Source organism: Helianthus annuus, chromosome 9, assembly GCF_002127325.2.
Source record: "Helianthus annuus cultivar XRQ/B chromosome 9, HanXRQr2.0-SUNRISE, whole genome shotgun sequence".
Classification (NCBI taxonomy): Eukaryota; Viridiplantae; Streptophyta; class Magnoliopsida; order Asterales; family Asteraceae; genus Helianthus; species Helianthus annuus.
The window spans coordinates 14,097,213-14,114,510 of NC_035441.2; the positions used below are offsets into that span (position 1 = coordinate 14,097,213).

General features: G+C 38.4%; 1 protein-coding gene across 2 annotated transcripts; it reads right to left on the reverse strand.

Moving 5' to 3' along the window:
• Positions 1–13,517: 13,517 nt before the first annotated feature.
• On the reverse strand, positions 13,518–15,978 carry LOC110874114. Of its 2 annotated transcripts, none has more exons than XM_035977338.1 (3): positions 15,282–15,978; positions 14,345–14,398; positions 13,518–13,790 (listed from the first exon to the last, which is right to left on the reverse strand). In XM_035977338.1, exons 1-3 carry the CDS (start codon positions 15,895–15,897, stop codon positions 13,774–13,776), a joined length of 687 nt encoding a protein of 228 aa, XP_035833231.1. In that variant the 5' UTR covers positions 15,898–15,978; the 3' UTR covers positions 13,518–13,773. The 2 variants fall into 2 exon arrangements, 1 of the variants encoding a protein (XP_035833231.1); XR_002555653.2 differs by lacking the exon at positions 15,282–15,978 and adding an exon at positions 14,863–15,250 and having other exon boundaries at positions 13,744–13,790.
• Between the last annotated feature and the right edge of the window lie 1,320 nt (positions 15,979–17,298).

Below are 17,298 nucleotides of genomic sequence, written 5' to 3' on the forward strand. Positions count from 1 at the left end.
TTATACATAGCCTACCCAAAAATATATACGAGGATACCCCTAAGAGAAAATTATGAGACATGATATTATTCATTAAGCCCAAAACATGTTTAGTAACAAAGCCTAATAATTAGTTTTATGATAATTAAGTCCAAACTGTAATAACTAATAAAGCTCATATAATAGAATAAGTGATCATGTGCATCTTATGGTTGAAATGGAAACACATAGTTCTTGTCCTTTGGTTTATTGGGTAATGAAATTAGCTTTGGTTTACCGGTTGCAACCGCAACCGTTGAAAGATGTTTTATGAAAATTGAAGATTATCAAGACGGATTTACGCAATCGAACGGGCCCGTAATTTTTTAATAAAGCTATGTTTGTGCGGTCGAAAATGATTTTTTCATAAAGTAAAAGACTACGATATGATGGAACGATTTCAATCTATGAAAAAAGAAGAGGCCAAATCTATTAATTATTTGTTTATTTTATCAATTTATTGTCTTTTTTTTTAATATTGTATGATTGCATCGTAAAAATTTTTTTGTTAGGATACCCCTGATTTAATGAGCTAGTTCCGCCACTGAAAATACCCCGTATGTCCAAAACCGAACCCGTATAACCTTAGTTTTATTAAAAATAAATAAAATAATTATTTTGGAGTGGCTCGCGGGCCGTGACAGGACCACCCGAGTGTGTCGCAGGGCGCGACAGGCGGTTTCTTGCCAGACACCTAGAGTGCCACGTGTCCCGTAACGTGTTAGACCAACTTGATGATTGGTCGAACCTAGCCGTAGCTAGGTGACTTTCGCGGGGCGCGAGAGGAGTAAGGGACGGGTCGCGGGGCGCGAGAGACCTCGAGAAATCCTATAAATTAAGCAGACATTCCACATTTTAACCTCGTTCAGTCTCTCTTCTCTTTCAGTTAATATTATACGAAAATTATAGCAAAATACCCCGCTAAAACACGAAGCTCTGCCCCGTTGTAGGTATTTTAACCCCCGATCACTAACTCATTACCCTACCCGATTGATTTAGAACCCATCAACGCATGTCAAGACTCTGCCTGACTAAGTTCGTTGGGGTTGTGTCTCGTGTTGTAAGGCTAATGTGAATTGGGTTATTTTACTAACATGCGTGCATTGTATATTTTTAATAGAAACTCAAGAAAATAATTAGGAGATATCACCAGGAAGCCCGTAGAAAAACATAAGTTTACAAAGTGAGTCCATTCTTCTTTTCTCACAGTTTGTGAGCCATATCTAAAATGCTTTACAAAACCTCAAATTTTTTCAGTTATACTTACATTGATTAAGTCTTTGTATTCTATAAAATACTACCGATATTATGGGGTTTTCTATACACCACTTGATAACCTTCACAAGTGGACACTGGTAGTCAATGTGTGATACGACCATAGTCACAGATCCGTTGAGTGACAAGTACTTGGAGTTTTTTATTAGATATAAACATTGTAATCGCTCTTAATACTGTGAAGTTAAAACAATGTGTTTTAATAAAATGAAATGTACTCACCAGTATTATTTTGCTGATGAAATATTTTTAAAACGCTTTTGAGTTAACTTGATGTGAAAGCTATTAGAAACCAGCTATGGAGCACTTAAGACTTAAAGAAAGTGACTATAAAGTTACCTAAATAAAAAGTTTATGTTTTCAGCAAATATGGTTTATCACTATAAAGATATTATGAATGAAATATGTGTTTTATCCTTTTTGTTTAATATAAAAGTTTGGTGTTTTGAAACTCTGAAATTTATTTCCTAACTACGATCCTAATTTCTCATTTCCGCTGCCAAATTAATAAACACCGATACCATCGGCACGTGTTCACGGCTCCCGCTCCCGGGGTGCGGTCCGGGGTTGCGACATACAGGCTTCACCATAGCTCACATTTCTAAACAAAGACGAAAAACGAAAATGTCTTAATTTATCAATATGTAGCTAGCGTATTTAAAATTAAATCTTTTTGTTATAAGTTATGTTTGAAAGGGATGATATAAATAAACGAATCTTGCACCAAATAAAAACAACTGAAAAATCACAAAAAAACCCTTATTTAAGGTAACCATGTATCTATATCTATACTATATAATAAAAGAATGAGTGAATTTCAAGTTTTGTCCTTTATCTTTAGGCAACTTTGCAAGTTTTGTCCTTTATGTTTAAATTTGACGAGTTTTGTCATTTATGTTTAAAAATCAAGCACGTTTTGTCCTTTATGCTTGATTTTTAAGGACAAAACGTGCTTGATTTTTTAAACATAAAGGACAAAACGTGTTTGATTTTTAAACATAAAGGGTAAAACGTGCTTGTTTTTTAAACATAAAGGACAAAACTCGTCAAATTTAAACATAAAGAACAAAACTTGCAAAGTGGCCTAAATATAAAGGACAAAACTTGAAATTCACTCTAAAAGAAACCTGATTTGAGACACATGTCATTCATTGGAGTCCTCTGTTTTTTTAATTAAAAAATAATTATATAATTGAATTTAATATAAATTTAAACAATTCATACAAAAGATAATATTGTATTTTGAAATCATCATCAGATTTCAAATAGTTTATCCAAACATATGAATTGATTATATCATATTCATATAACTATATATAACGAAAACTTTATATACACGGTAATGTAACTGTTTTATATGTTATTGTTCTTTCAAAAACCAATTATAATACTCTTAATTTAATTTAACATATCTTAAAACTATATTTATACGACAATAAAAATTAATTTTTATTTAATATTGATGTAAATATTTTAATATATTCTTAAAATTATTATTACTAATCTATCTACTATAATAAAAGAAACAATCTTTTAGACATGTATCATTCATTGAAGGTATCCTTAAATCTATACTTATCTTATATTAATTAATTAAATAATAAATCAATATTAAATCTTATCATACTTTAATAAAATATTATCTTTAAATCCAAAATTGTTAATTTAATATATTTTTAAAACACATACCTCTCATTCCTACTTATCTTATATTAAATATATAAATAATAAATTAATATTAAATGTTATCCTAATTTATTAAAAATATATTTTTTTATTATTTGGTATACAAAATTATATTTATTCAACTCGTGTAAAACGTGGGGTTTTTAAAAATATAATTTTTTTTATTATTTACTATACAAAGTTAACCCGTGTGTATTGAAGTTTTTAAAGATACAACTTTTTTATTATTTGGTATGTAAAATTAGATTTAAGGATATAATTGTTTTATTATTTGGTAGATTTTTCAATCCGATTACTGTAGGTCCGGCTAGGAGGATCTAGTCGCCTAATCCTTGTATATAAACCACCCCGGTTGTGCGGAATCCAACCGAGATAGAACACGCAAATAAACAACACACAAGATTCACTGATTAACACCTCTGTATTAATACGTATGAAAAGTCAGTTACAAGCTCAATGTTTACAAATATACTCTGTAAACTCTCTAACAGTGTGTCTGTTCTGTGCTCTCTATATTCTTGTCTAGTGTTCTCTCAAGTATTTCCTCTGTCTTCAGACTATATATAGCAACAGACACCACGAAACGGAATAATACTCGGCGAATCAGACCAACATCAGCGAAACAAATGGAACATGGTCGACGAGATGGAATCCAGTCGACGAAACAAGTGTGTTTCGTCGACTTCCTTGTGTTTCGCCAATTATGGGCTTGGGCCCAATTGTGTTTTGTCAAACTGCTTAGCCCAAACACTAAGTTCAAGTCCTTTATGCATCTTGGCCTGCTTAACTTGTTCTTTCACACGACGGAGGAAAGTCGTGTCATTAACCAAGTCGCGTCGCGTCGAGTCGCGTCCACAAATCATGTATCAACAAACTCCCCCTTGGACGCTACTCGAGAGATTCGCCTTTGATGTCTTCTATGTCGGAGGATCTTCAAAGTCTTCACGTCTTGAAAGCAGAAAGTGTATCAACAAACTCCCCGTTTCATGTAGGAAGTGTGTTGACAAACTCCCCCTTAACATAAGCTCCCCCTTGAGTTATGCTTGTGAAAGACTTGATCTTCAGTACTTGAGATCCTTGTGGTGTTGATGATGGTCAGCGACAGCTCGATCATCTTCATCACTTGAGTGCCTTCACGTCGTGTATTCATTCCAAAGCTGGTCATCGACCATGTTCTCCTTGCCTTTAGAATCTGCACATGCAAGAAATCTAAACGCGTAATGAGAACAACTGCTTGGATATAGTTAGTATAAACAAATGACACATGTATGACCATGTCTTAATCAACTACCGTCCGACAGTTTGAAATTTTAATAAATTTAACAACTTTAGTTTTTAACTTTCAAAAACTTGCAAATTTCGACAGTTTATGAAGATTTAGTCAAGTCAATCCGGTTTTCGGTCAGGTTTCAGGTAACGAACACTCGAGATCCAACATCGTACGATCGAAAATAAGATAGAAATAAAATCTTTTTGGCTTTTATAAAGTTTATATTAAAACACACCTAAAATCTTTTTGGTATTTTTGAATATTTGAAATGTAAAGACTGAAAGCAGTAAATAAATATTTACAGACATTCTTTTTGCGAGTTTCGAGGGTAAGAGAATCATATCAGTGTACGGTCACGCCAAAACGCTCTTGTTGTTCAGTTAGTTAACATTAAGATAAGCATCCTATAACAATTATTGGTATTGTTGTCCACATAAGCTCAACTCATCAGATGTAATCATGGCGAGGGGATACTTTAAGGTATGATTTATACTTACCGACCGGTGTTCATCCACAACATGACACATTCCCGTATCAAGGTATGCACGAGGGTTCATCTTACCGGTGAGTATACCGATTATCATCTATTTGACCGTATATGATGTGAGATTCTCACTTATTTTGATTTGAAAACAAGCCCTATGTGATATAATCACTTATTAATGAGGAACTTGATTTTCGATGCATGAGGGCACAGAAGCAAGTCCATGAACAGGTCAGTACTTTCGTACAGCAGAGAGACGAACTTGACTCCCGGATAAATGTGATATTTTATCACTTCTTTGTTTGGACATGTGATTGTTTATCACTTATTGAGGTCGAATGCAATATGTACACGTATGTATAGTATCATGGAAGATCTAGACTTGCGTCCCCGTTATTTTTCGGTAAAAGATACAACCATGATACACAAATGATAAGTAGCATAAAGACCGAATATCTCAGAACCTCGGCAATCTCTCAAACGAAATTTTGGTACTATGACCATATGCCAATGAATGGTTCCCACCTGGTCTTCAGTCGATTTAAAATTTATATCACCCTGCACACTTTAAAATGATTGTGAGCCTACCGATACATCTTATATAGAGCTGCTTATCGTTTTCCAGTTTAGGATTTAAAGAGGTTTGGATAGACCACTGATGTACTATCATTTTCTCTTTTGCTCTCCAGGAAACTCATTTTTGTTTTTCTATTGTTTTTGTGTTTTTGAAATTTTTTGATGTTTTTGGATTTTCAAATTTTTGGATTTACTCCCCCTAAAATCAATAAACTAAGACAAATTTAAAACACAAAGGTATTTACAAAAATGATTTTCCGATGTTGGTTTTACTCTTGCTTGACCTTAATGCCGTTTACCAATAATAAAAAGTCAAATATTGATTTGTCAAATGCTTTGGTAAAAAGGTCGGCACGTTGGTCATCGGTGTGGACTTTAACAACATCGATTAGCCTTTTTTCGAAGCAATCACGTATGAAGTGATACTTGATTTCGATGTGTTTAGTATTTGAGTGCTGCACAGGCTTTCTAGTGATCTGTAATGCAGCAGAATTATCAACGTAAATAGGAGTAGTTAGGAATTCAAAACCGTAGTCGCGCAATTGTTGTTGGATCCACAGAACTTGTGAGCAACAACTTGAGGCAGCAATGTATTCAGCTTCGCATGTTGAAGTAGCGACACAAGTCTGCTTCTTGCACTGCCATGTGACTAGGCGATTTCCCAAAAACTGACATCCAGCCGTTGTGGATTTGCCGTCGATTTTGCATCCGCCAAAATCAGAATCACTGAAAGCGATCAAGTCAAAGTTATTATCCCTAGGGTACCATAGACCGATGTCAGGGCAACCCTTCAAATAACGAAAAATCCTTTTTACAGCTGCAAGATGTGAGGCCTTCGGGTTGACTTGATATCTGGCAAGCAGGCATGTTGGGTACATTATATCTGGTCTTGATGCTGTGAGGTACATAAGAGATCCGATCATCGCGCGGTAGTATGAAGGGCTAACAGATTCACCCTTCAAGTCTGGAGTAATTCCGTGATTTTGTTGCAGTGGGGTACCAATAGGCGTTGCATCAGACATCTGGAACCGGCTCAAGATGTCACCAACATATTTAGTCTGATGGATGAATATCCCAGACTCAGTTTGTTGCACTTGTAGGCCCAAAAAGAAGGTCATTTCCCCCATAGCACTCATCTCGAATTTATCCTGCATAATGCGCTCGAAATTCCTACACAAAACATCATTAGTAGAACCAAAAATAATATCATCAACGTATACCTGTACCAGTAGAAGATCTCCATCTTGTTCTTTGATGAAAAGAGTACAGTCGATAAGACCTCTAAGAAAACCATTCTCCAGCAGATAATTAGATAAGGTTGCGTACCAAGCTCGCGGTGCTTGATGTAGACCATAGAGAGCTTTGTTGAGCAACCAAACCCGATCGGGATGGATAGGATCTTCAAAACCTGGAGGCTGTTCGATGTACACCTCTTCTTCAACCACACCATGTAAGAATGCACTTTTCACGTCCATCTGATAAACCTTGAATCCTTTGAAGGATGCATAGGCTAGAAAGATCCGAATTGCTTCAAGACGTGCAACAGGTGCATACACTTCGTTGTAGTCGATCCCTTCTATCTGACGAAAACCTTGAACGACTAAACGTGCTTTGTTCCGGATAACAACTCCACGGTCATCCTTTTTGCATTTGAACACCCAACGGGTACCAATCTTCTTGTAGCCAGCAGGTTTCTCTACGAGTTTCCAGACACCAAGCTTCTGGAATTGTTGCAGTTCTTCCTGCATTGCTTCAACCCAAGAGTTATTTTTCATAGCTTCTTCAAGGTTCTTGGTACTTCCTGTGAGACATAACACGCGAAAGACCAATCGTTTTGTTGCCCGGATTCTCGAATCGCTGCATACAAGCCTGCATTGTTGTTGTTCCGCAACATGTTTCTTGTTTGAATATCCATTTTTCACATTTCCAATGATGTTTTGTTGAGGATGGGTATTATGAATCCTTGTTTCTGGATTATCTCGAACTGAAATATTTATACCCAGGTTGTTGAGATTGAGATCAACAACTAAATCAATGCCCGGAATTGACGAAGAGGATGATGCAGTAGCTTCAGCTGTTCTAGGGGCATCCACTGGAGGAGTACCCTCTGAAGTACCATGAACGGCTGTTGTTAGAGCTTCTTGATCTGCATCTAGAAATTCATCATCCTCTGAAGATTCGTTTAATTCGGCAGCATCGTGAAAATCCTCATTGTCGAGAGCATTGTTGTTCATTGAAGATGGTTCTTGATTGACAAGAATTGGATGAACCACCGGTGAAACTGTTGCATTGTCACTCTCGAAAAACATCCTTTTCGCAGCATTTTCTTCAATGGCTTCAACATTGATCGAATTGAAAAAGTCATCGTACTCAAACATCCATGGCTGACCAGGACATTTGACTGGCAATGTGTGCCTTTGTACTCTGACCTCAGACCATTCCTCGACCCTTTTTGTCTCTAGATTCCAGACTCGTAAGTTCGGGGTGGCATACCCTAGAAAGTATCCTTCAATTGCTTTTGCCCCAAACTTTCCATTAGGATTGATGATTGTGCATGGAGCTCCAAACGGTTCAAGATATGACAAATCTGGTTTCCGTTTGTGAAGAAGCTCATAGTAGGTCTTGTTGTGCCTTTTGACTGTGAGGACTCGATTCAATGTGTAACATGCAGAGGCCACAGCTTCACTCCAGAATGGAATGGGCAATTGTGACTCTACCAACATAGTCCTAGCAGTCTCGATCAATGTGCGGTTCTTACGTTCAGCGACGCCATTCTGTTGAGGAGTATAAGCTGCACTAAATTCGTGAAGAATACCTTTTGAAGTGCAAAACTCCGCCATGGCATGATTCTTAAATTCTGTACCATTGTCGCTACGTATCCGCCTAACTTTTAACTTATACAAATTCTCAATCTGAATGATCAAGTTTTTGATAATACCAAAGGTTTCACTCTTGTGTGCCATGAACGCCACCCAAGAAAATCTTGAATAATCATCAGTTATCACGAGGCAGTATTGATCATTCCGAATACTTTTGTGCTTGACAGGACCGAACAAATCTATGTGCAAACGTTCAAGAGGAACTGCCACCGTGTTGATCTTCTTTGTCGGGTGTCGCTTCTTCGTTTGTTTTCCTTTCTGGCACGAAACACAGAGGTCTTGAAGATGGAAATTTTTAAGAGGAACACCATTCACCAACTCATTTGAAACCAAATGATTCATTTTGTGTAAGTGAATGTGACCCAAACGTCTGTGCCAAGAGATTGAGTCTTTTTCTGTGGCTTTGGAAACGAAACATGTTACTTGTGTAGACGTAGTGATAGCTTGGCTCATATCAAGGACATACAAATCATTTATCCTTGGAGCAGACAAGAGAATCCATTCTTTTGGAATTTTGAAACCGGGTTTCAGCACATAACATCCATTTGCATCAAAGTGTACTGAGAACTGCTTATCACAAATTTGTGAAACGCTGAGAAGATTGTGATCAAGTTGTTGCACAAAGTTGATCTTATCAAAGCTTACAATCCCGTTGGATATCATTCCTTCACCCGTAATATATCCGCCCTTATCTCCGGCAAAAGCAGCATAACCTCCTCTAATAGATTTCACGTCGTAGAGAAGCTTCATGTCGCCTGTCATGTGCCTGGATGCCCCACTATCAACAATCCAATGACTACTGATAGTTCCTCCTGGAACACCCTGCACATGAACTCAACTGATTAGTTGGAGATGGGGACCCAAGCCATTGTGGTCTTGGGTCTTCCATTTTCATCAACAACAATAACTTCTTTTCTTTGATGATTCGTAAATTGTGATGATCCCCCCGATTCAATAACCGTTTTTGGCTTCCGGGTCTGTTTTGTTTTACCATTGTTATTCTTTAAAATTTTAACTTCATGGTTGTCTGAAGTTTTTGAATTGTCTGGTTTGACAGAAACAACTGTTTTGTTAACCACATCGGTTTTAATCGCCTTTTCAATTTTCTTGACCTGTTGGCGTTTCTGTTTCTTTTCCCTTTCTTTTACAAGACGGGGATCTGGTTTTACAGAAACAGATCGCTTGCGGTCAATTTGGTCACGGGGAACATCAACTTTGCCTTTTTGTTTATGAAGATATGGACAATTTCGAATTACATGTCCAATTGTACCACATTCAAAACATGATCTTCGTTCAACAAACCCCGAAGCATCATGTGATCGTCTTGCCGATGATGATGAACTTTGTGATCCCGAGGTACTAGGTTTTGAACTGCTTGGTTCATTTCTTTTCTGTACTTTTTCTTGTTTAACAAAATCCAAGTTAGATTTGTTTTCAAAAGTTTCAATTTTGTCCGTTCCCTTTGATTTCACAAAGTTCACATTCTTGTTCTTCTTTTGATTCGACTTCTTTTGAGCTTGAGTCATTGATTTTCCTTTGGGTTTGGTATGATTTTGTTGTTTTTGCACTGTTGGTAACTTCTGATTTCCGTATTGTTTTCGAACTTTGGCCTTTGGAATAGATGGGCACTGTGTTACTGTAACCTGTGATCCTGTCTTTCCCAAAAACTTACTTGTCGAATTTTCAAAGACTTTATTGATTAAAGATTGATTAACCTTCTTAATAGGAAAATCTTTGTCTGAATAAATTTTATCATCACCAACAAGAGTGTACAGCAAATTCACACTCTCCGACTCTTTTGCAGACAAGGACTCGATTGCAACAGTCGTAGCGGATTTTGCAGGAGGATCACATAGAATGTAATTCTCAAGAGGTATGTCCTCATCTTTGATTACCGCATCAGACTTTGCTGGGATAGCATCATCGGATTCATCATCAGAAGAATCAGCATCCTCAATAATAATTGGAGGATCCTGATTCAGTTCAGCAGAAGACACACACGTATCTGCTGATACATCTGAATTTGATGATACTTCTTTCTTGTATCCGAGTCCTGTTGCAAATTCCTTAACATCTAGAGGAACAGATGGTTCAAAGAAAGTTCTATCCTCCTCGTCAGGCATTGCATCATAATTGTGTCTCACAGGTGGTGGACATTTCTTGTAGCCTATGCATGTGACATCTCGTTTCTCTTTCTGAACGTCAATGATGTGATCCAACACATAGCTAGAGCTCAAATAACTGTCTAGCTTAAGCTGGATCGCCTCACTTTCAGTTTTCACACAAGCCATTTCTTTTTGCATTATCTCAAGACGAGTTATATACAAATTAATGTCAGTTTGTTTTCTGGAAACCATTTTTGTTAACTCGGTTTTATCTTTCTTTAATTTCTCAATTACCGATTTAAACTCCTTTTCATGGTTTTCATAAAACATGTTGGCTTTCAGTGCACTTTGAAAGATCCACGGTCAACTTCTGGTTGTGGATAAACGTCACATCATATTTCTCTTGCAAAGCCTCGTGTTTGCTTTGCAATTCACACCACTTGGCATTCAATGAAACATGTTTGTCTTGCAAGTCAAACAGACTAGCTTGTAAAGCATCATGTTTGCCTTGCAACTCAGACATGTTTGCTTCTAAATCAGCACATTTAACACTCAAACTATCACAATTATCACAAATAACAGTAGTGGGTTCATCGACACATACCTGACTTGATGAACTGTCGACATTAGCCACAAAGGCTGAATGGAGAGAAAACGAAGAATAAGCAGCTTGATCCACCAAAATAGATCTTCTAGTAGTTCCTGCTGCAGCTTCCTCCAAAAGCTCATCAATATCTACATCAACTGACACACTTGATGTCTCACCCACATGATCATCACCTGAACTCGAGGATTCTTCATCCGAACTTCTACTGTAACCCGAAGAGTCTTCATCCTCAGAAGATTCACCACCATTGGCGGAAGATTCTCCACCACTGGCATGAGTTAAATCCTTAACAACTTCAGCAAAACACGCTGTTCCATCTGGAACATCACCACTTAACTGAATTGACCAATCACAACCTTCATCTACTTAAACCACAAGTGCCTGGTTGGCATTTGATGGTCCCGCTTGGCTTTGGTTGTTGACAGCTATCAACGTACGTTCAATATTCCTGTTCTGATTCTGCTGGTTGCCTTGGTTTCTGAAAGGATTCTGGTTCCCATGCTGTGCTGGCCTTGTACATTCCCTTTTAAAATGACCCCGTTCACCACAGTTAAAGCACTTCACTGCCTGCTTATCGAACCCATACTTGGTATCTTTCTTGCTTTCCAAGCTGGTTCTGCCAGTTCTTTCCATGAAATCCTTTGCCCTCCTCACAGCACTTGCAAAGGCCCACTTGATATCCATCAAATCCATCTCTTCCTTGTCAATCTGCTTATAGTCTTCTTGTGTCAAATTAATGTTGCCAATCTGACCTTCCACTAACCCACAGTACCCGCTCACTAAAGTGTTAAGCAGCTCCATGTGTTCCTTTGCTACTTCCACACTGACCTTTGAAAAGCTTGAAGTGTCGAGCCGTACTGTATTTGGCTTAGATTGCTGACCAGCAGATGACGTGCTTCCATAACAAGCTTGTTGTTGAGCAGGAAGTGGATTCCCATATAGATCAGTTGCAACGGTAGATGGCCGACAGACTTGCTGTTGAGGAACTGGCTGTAGAGGATTTCCATACAAGTCTGTTGTCGGAGCTGGGTTGATAGGAACCTGTATCTGATTGCCATATAGATCTGTGCTCATGACAAATGCCGTCTGAAGAGGAGCATGAGAGACTGGTCTTGCAGAAGAGGTGCTGGAGGTTCCATAATACATCTCTGGATTCTGTGGAACTGGAACCTTCTTTGCCTTTAGAGTTTCCTCCTGATCTTTATGCTCCAACAGCGGTACGAAGTCGTTGATGTTTGTTGTAGCCAAAACCCCGTTGTATTTCAGAATCTCCAAGAAACTATTCCACTGGGGTGGCAACGCATCAGCAAACTTCTTTACCACCTCTACTGGAGTTGTCACAACCCCAAAGTTGCCCAACTCAGTAAGCAAATGATAGAACCGACTTGTCATGTCTCCCAATGATTCCTTGTCCATACACGTGAAGCCATCGAATTCTTTCTTGAGTAGATCGTGTCGCAATTGACGTGTTGCTTCATTACCTACCCCTCTTGTCTTCAACGCATCCCACAATTTCTTTGTTGTCTTGAAACTGACAAACTGATGGTAAATATCTTTGCTTAACGCTTGAGTAAGAATGGCGTATGCTTTCTTTTCCAGATCATACGTCTTTTTCTGATCTTCAGGAAGATCGGCAAACGTAGCAGCAGATGAAGCGGCAACCTCTATCGTTTGATCAAAATCTGTGGTGAAACGTAACCACAATTCTGTATTTTGCCCCAGCACGTATGTGTAGAACCTATCAAACTTCCGGTTTCGCTCTCGCTTAATAAAATGCTTTGAATGCTTGGAGTTTGATTTGATACGAAAGCCCATTGACCGATAGATATAGCATTTGCTTGCGAAGAAGTGGATACGGGAGATTCGGCCCATGAGGGAGATAAACTTGTATTTCTATACTTTCCCTCATCCGGAGACGGAGTTCCCCACCAACTTGGATTCATATTTGATCAAGAAAAATGAATACCTGAAAATCACACCTCAAACAAACAGTTAAATCACAATTGCAAACCTACTGTTTAAAACTATAAGTGTTTCGACGAAACAAATTCCATGAAACAGACTTTTCCTTTTAGTGACCAACGATGAAACGGGCCCAAATTATTTAAGGCCTAAGGTGATCGACGAAACAAATTTAAGTATGGTGGAGTCGACGAAACAAAGGGGCTCCTTATGGGCTCAACGAAACAGAATTTTTTATTTGGGCCTTATAATTGACGAAACAGAATGTAGTTTAAGGCCCAACAGTAGTTGACGAAAAGGAATGAGGCCCAATGAATAACTCGACGAAACAGATAAGGAAGAGTCTGTCTCATCGGTGTTGAGTTTGACGAAAGGGACTTGTTTCGTCGAATGTTTGTTTCGCCGAAAAAGATGTCAGTGGTTGGTAGACATTTCAAATTGACCTTATCCTGACACACACAGACTCCACTTTCGGCTAAGACATGCTTTTTTTCACCAAACAAGTATGGCTTTTAATATTTTAATCCCTTAACACTTCTCAATGCACAAACACTTTAAAGTTTTCTCAAAGTGTAAGGTCCGCTTTTCGTTAATGTTAGATTACTTACGAAAGGAAAATTTTTCGGACATCGAAATACCAACTTTAACACCTAATAATATTTTTTTACAAAATTTGGGCATGACCCGTCTGTAAAACGGACATGCCCCCTGTTTTGACATAATTGACAATATTCACCTACGACCCTACTAGCTTTAAACTACCCAAACAAAACAACAAGTTTTCAAGTGTAAGACTTCTAACAAGATTAACCAAAGTAACAAAACATGGACCCAAAGCATGTACAAAAACTAGCGGAAGCGCTTGGTATAATAAGGCTTGATCATGTGCTCGCTCCATATCCCCAAATGGCCTATAGCGGAGTTTTACCTACATTAACAATCAACATTTTAAAAGGTTAGTTATCACCCTAGTTAAAATCATAATTCTTTCGTTTAAGCTTTATCCTTACAAACATTCTTACTTTTACGCATTCGACTACCCAAATAGTTGGGTTAGGCATAGACACTCTCATTGAGAGTTAAGCATACACATTCGACCCGTTTAATTGGGTTGGCATAAACACTCTCGTTGAGAGTTAAGCATACACATTCGACCCGTTTAATTTGGGTTGGCATAAACACTCTCGTTGAGAGTTTAGCATACATTTTACTCTTCGTTCAATCCGCATAACGGATTCTAACTTTCACATTCATTATGGCATTCAAGCTACCCGTTAAAACGGATAGCGTTCGTCTTTACTTGACATGACTTAATTTCAATCGGTTAACATATATAACTTAACACAACTTTCCTTAGCATACCCAAATCCACAAGGGATTTGTCGCGTACTTGCTACTTGTCACATTTGTTATACAAGAATAGTTCTACATCAATTATATAAAAAGAGAATATAACAAGGATTTGTATGCAATGAATCATACCTCGATCTTGTACACCTCCCGCTTTACTAGTGTTCGAGCTTTCTTCCTTCACGCCTACATTACAACATTCGTTTACTTAGTTAAATCAAGTCATTCCATCATTTTCTTCTCATACCACATATATAAGCATTTTATCAAACACTTGGTGGGCATTGTATTTACAATCATAATGTACAAGTGTTCATAGCATGGATTTTACTTGATTAACTTTCTAGTTTAACAAGAATTGGTTAAATTGCTATCTTTCCTTCATCTTATGATAATTTGTCTAATTTCTTTATCACATACAAGATCATGCAACAACTCGCAATTGTAAGCATATTATAAAAACCATCTTGTTCATGCAAGTCCTACAACATATGGGTATAAACCCTAACCCTTTCAATAATCGAAATCAAGCATAATTCCCAGTCTATTATGAGTTCCTAACTTACATTTGCACAAGAATTGCACCTAATTTCACGTTTGGGTCAAAAACCCATTTCTCATCACTCACTAAAACAGGATTTTCGACTTACCTATTGATGTTCGAGCTTAGATGGTTGACAATTCGGGTTCTAGCATTGATTTGGGCTCTCAATTTCTTCTTAATCTTGAGAATCCTTGAAAACTAGGGTTTTCCCCCCTTTGTCTTGCTTCTGGTCGACTACAACACACATCAGTGTGTTTATTTTTGTGGTTTCTCTAGTTTAGTGAAACTAATATTACATTTAACAAGTTCAGCCCCTAAGTTTCAAGTGTTGACATTTTTCACACTAACTTTCTTTCTTATTAATTAATATCATATTCTTTTAACTTGGTTAATTTTTTTTATATTTTTATATACTTAAAACAACATAAATGGATAGCGTATTTTGGGGTGTTACAAGTCTACCCCCCTTAAAAGAGGTTTCGTCCCCGAAACCTGAGCACATAACCAATTTAAATACTGACATACCGAAGAGAAAAGGATAGTGTTTCCTCATTTCGTCTTCTGCTTCCCACGTAAGATCCGAACCTTTCCGGTGCCGCCATTGCACCAACACCTGTTTAACAGCTTTGTTGCGGAGATTCTTCACTTTGAAGTCTTTAATGGCTATGGGTCTTTCAACATAGTTTAACCCCTCGTCCAACTCAATGTCATCGAGAGGTACTAATGTTGTGTCATCCGCAAGACATTTCCTCAATTGCGACACGTGGAAGGTATTGTGAATCCCCTCTAGAGCAGGCGGTAATTCTAATCGATACGCAACCCTTCCAACCCGAGCTAAGATTTTAAACGGTCCGATGTAACGGGGACCTAACTTACCCCGTTTGCGAAAACGGATTATACCCTTCCATGGGGACACTTTTAGCAAGACAAAATCTCCGACTTGGAATTCAATAGGACGCCTTCTCTTGTCTGCATAAGCTTTTTGCCGATCTTGGGCTGCTTTCAACTTTGTTCTAACCATTTCAATCTTTTCATTCGTTACTGCTATTAAATCACTTGGTGCAAGCTCTCTTTGTCCTACTTCGCCCCAACATACGGGAGTCCTACATTTTCTCCCGTATAGTAGTTCGTAAGGTGCCATTTGAATACCACTATGGTAACTGTTATTATAAGAAAATTCGACCAGTGGCAATTGGTCGTCCCAACTTCCCCCAAAATCTAAGGCACACACCCTCAGCATATCAACAAGTGTTTGAATGGTTCTTTCTGACTGGCCGTCAGTTTGAGGGTGGTAGGCGATACTTATGTGCAATTTCGTACCCACACTCTCATGAAACTTTTGCCAGTAACGAGAAGTAAATCTAGTGTCCCGATCCGAGACAATCGACACGGGCACTCCGTGTCGGGATATGATCTCGTTCATATAAATTTCTGCCATCTTCTCGGAAGAGTAAGCTTCTTTGATGGGTAGAAAGTGAGCGCTTTTTGTAAGTCGGTCTACGATTACCCATATTGTATCGTGCCCTTTCTTTGTTTTAGGAAGCTTGGTTATCAAATCCATCGTTAGTTCTTCCCACTTCCATACCGGTATCTCCAAGGGTTGTAATTTCCCGTACGGCTTTTGATGTTCTGCTTTCACTTGGGAGCATGTTAAACATTTCGCGACGTATTTAACTATGTCACGCTTCATGCCCGGCCACCAATAATTGGCTTTCAAGTCCCGATACATCTTTGTAGCCCCAGGATGGACCGAATATCGAGACTTATGTGCCTCGTCGAGCAAAGCAGCCTTGACTTCACAGAATCGTGGGATCCAGATTCGGCCGAACCGCGTCTTAAGTCCGGTCGAATTCTCTTCTAGATTATCGATCACACCTTTTAATCGTTCTTTCTTCAGGTCTTCCGCTCCGAGCGACTTTATTTGGGATTCGCGTATCGTCTCGAGTAATCTTGGCGTAACTGTCATCTTCATGGATTTCACTCGAAGGGGAGATGGATACTCTTTACGGCTTAACGCAGCGGCTACCACGTTTGCCTTTCCCGGGTGATAAAGGATATCACAATCATAATCTTTGATAAGTTCCAACCACCTCCGCTGCCTCATATTTAGGTCTTTCTATTCAAAGAAGTATTTAAGGCTTTTGTGGTCCGAGTAAATGGTGCATTTTGCCCCATATAGATAATGCCTCCAAATCTTTAATGCGAACACTACCGCCGCCAATTCTAAGTCGTGGGTTGGGTAGTTCACTTCATGTGGCTTCAATTGTCGTGAAGCATAAGCGATAACTCTCCCTCTTTGCATTAGAACGCAACCTAATCCCTGGTGTGAAGCGTCTGAATAGACCACCAGGTCTTCAGTTCCGTATGGTAATGTCAAGACCGGGGGACGTGATAGTTTCTCTTTTAACATTCGAAAAGCCTCCTCCTGTTCTTTTCCCCACACAAACTTCTCTTTCTTTCTTGTCAATTTTGTTAAGGGTAAGGCTATCTTGGAAAAATCCTGTATAAACCTTCTGTAGTATCCCGCAAGACCCAGAAAACT

What these genes read in the sequence shown, in the direction of transcription:
- LOC110874114 (XM_035977338.1), bottom strand. Translation starts at nt 15,897, where the DNA reads ATGGCACCTTACGAACTACTATACGGGAGAAAATGTAGGACTCCCGTA. An exon ending in ACACTATCCTTTTCTCTTCG is followed by an intron (nt 14,399 to 15,281) that starts GTATGTCAGTAT and finishes GTTGTAATGTAG; the next exon opens with GCGTGAAGGAAGAAAGCTCG.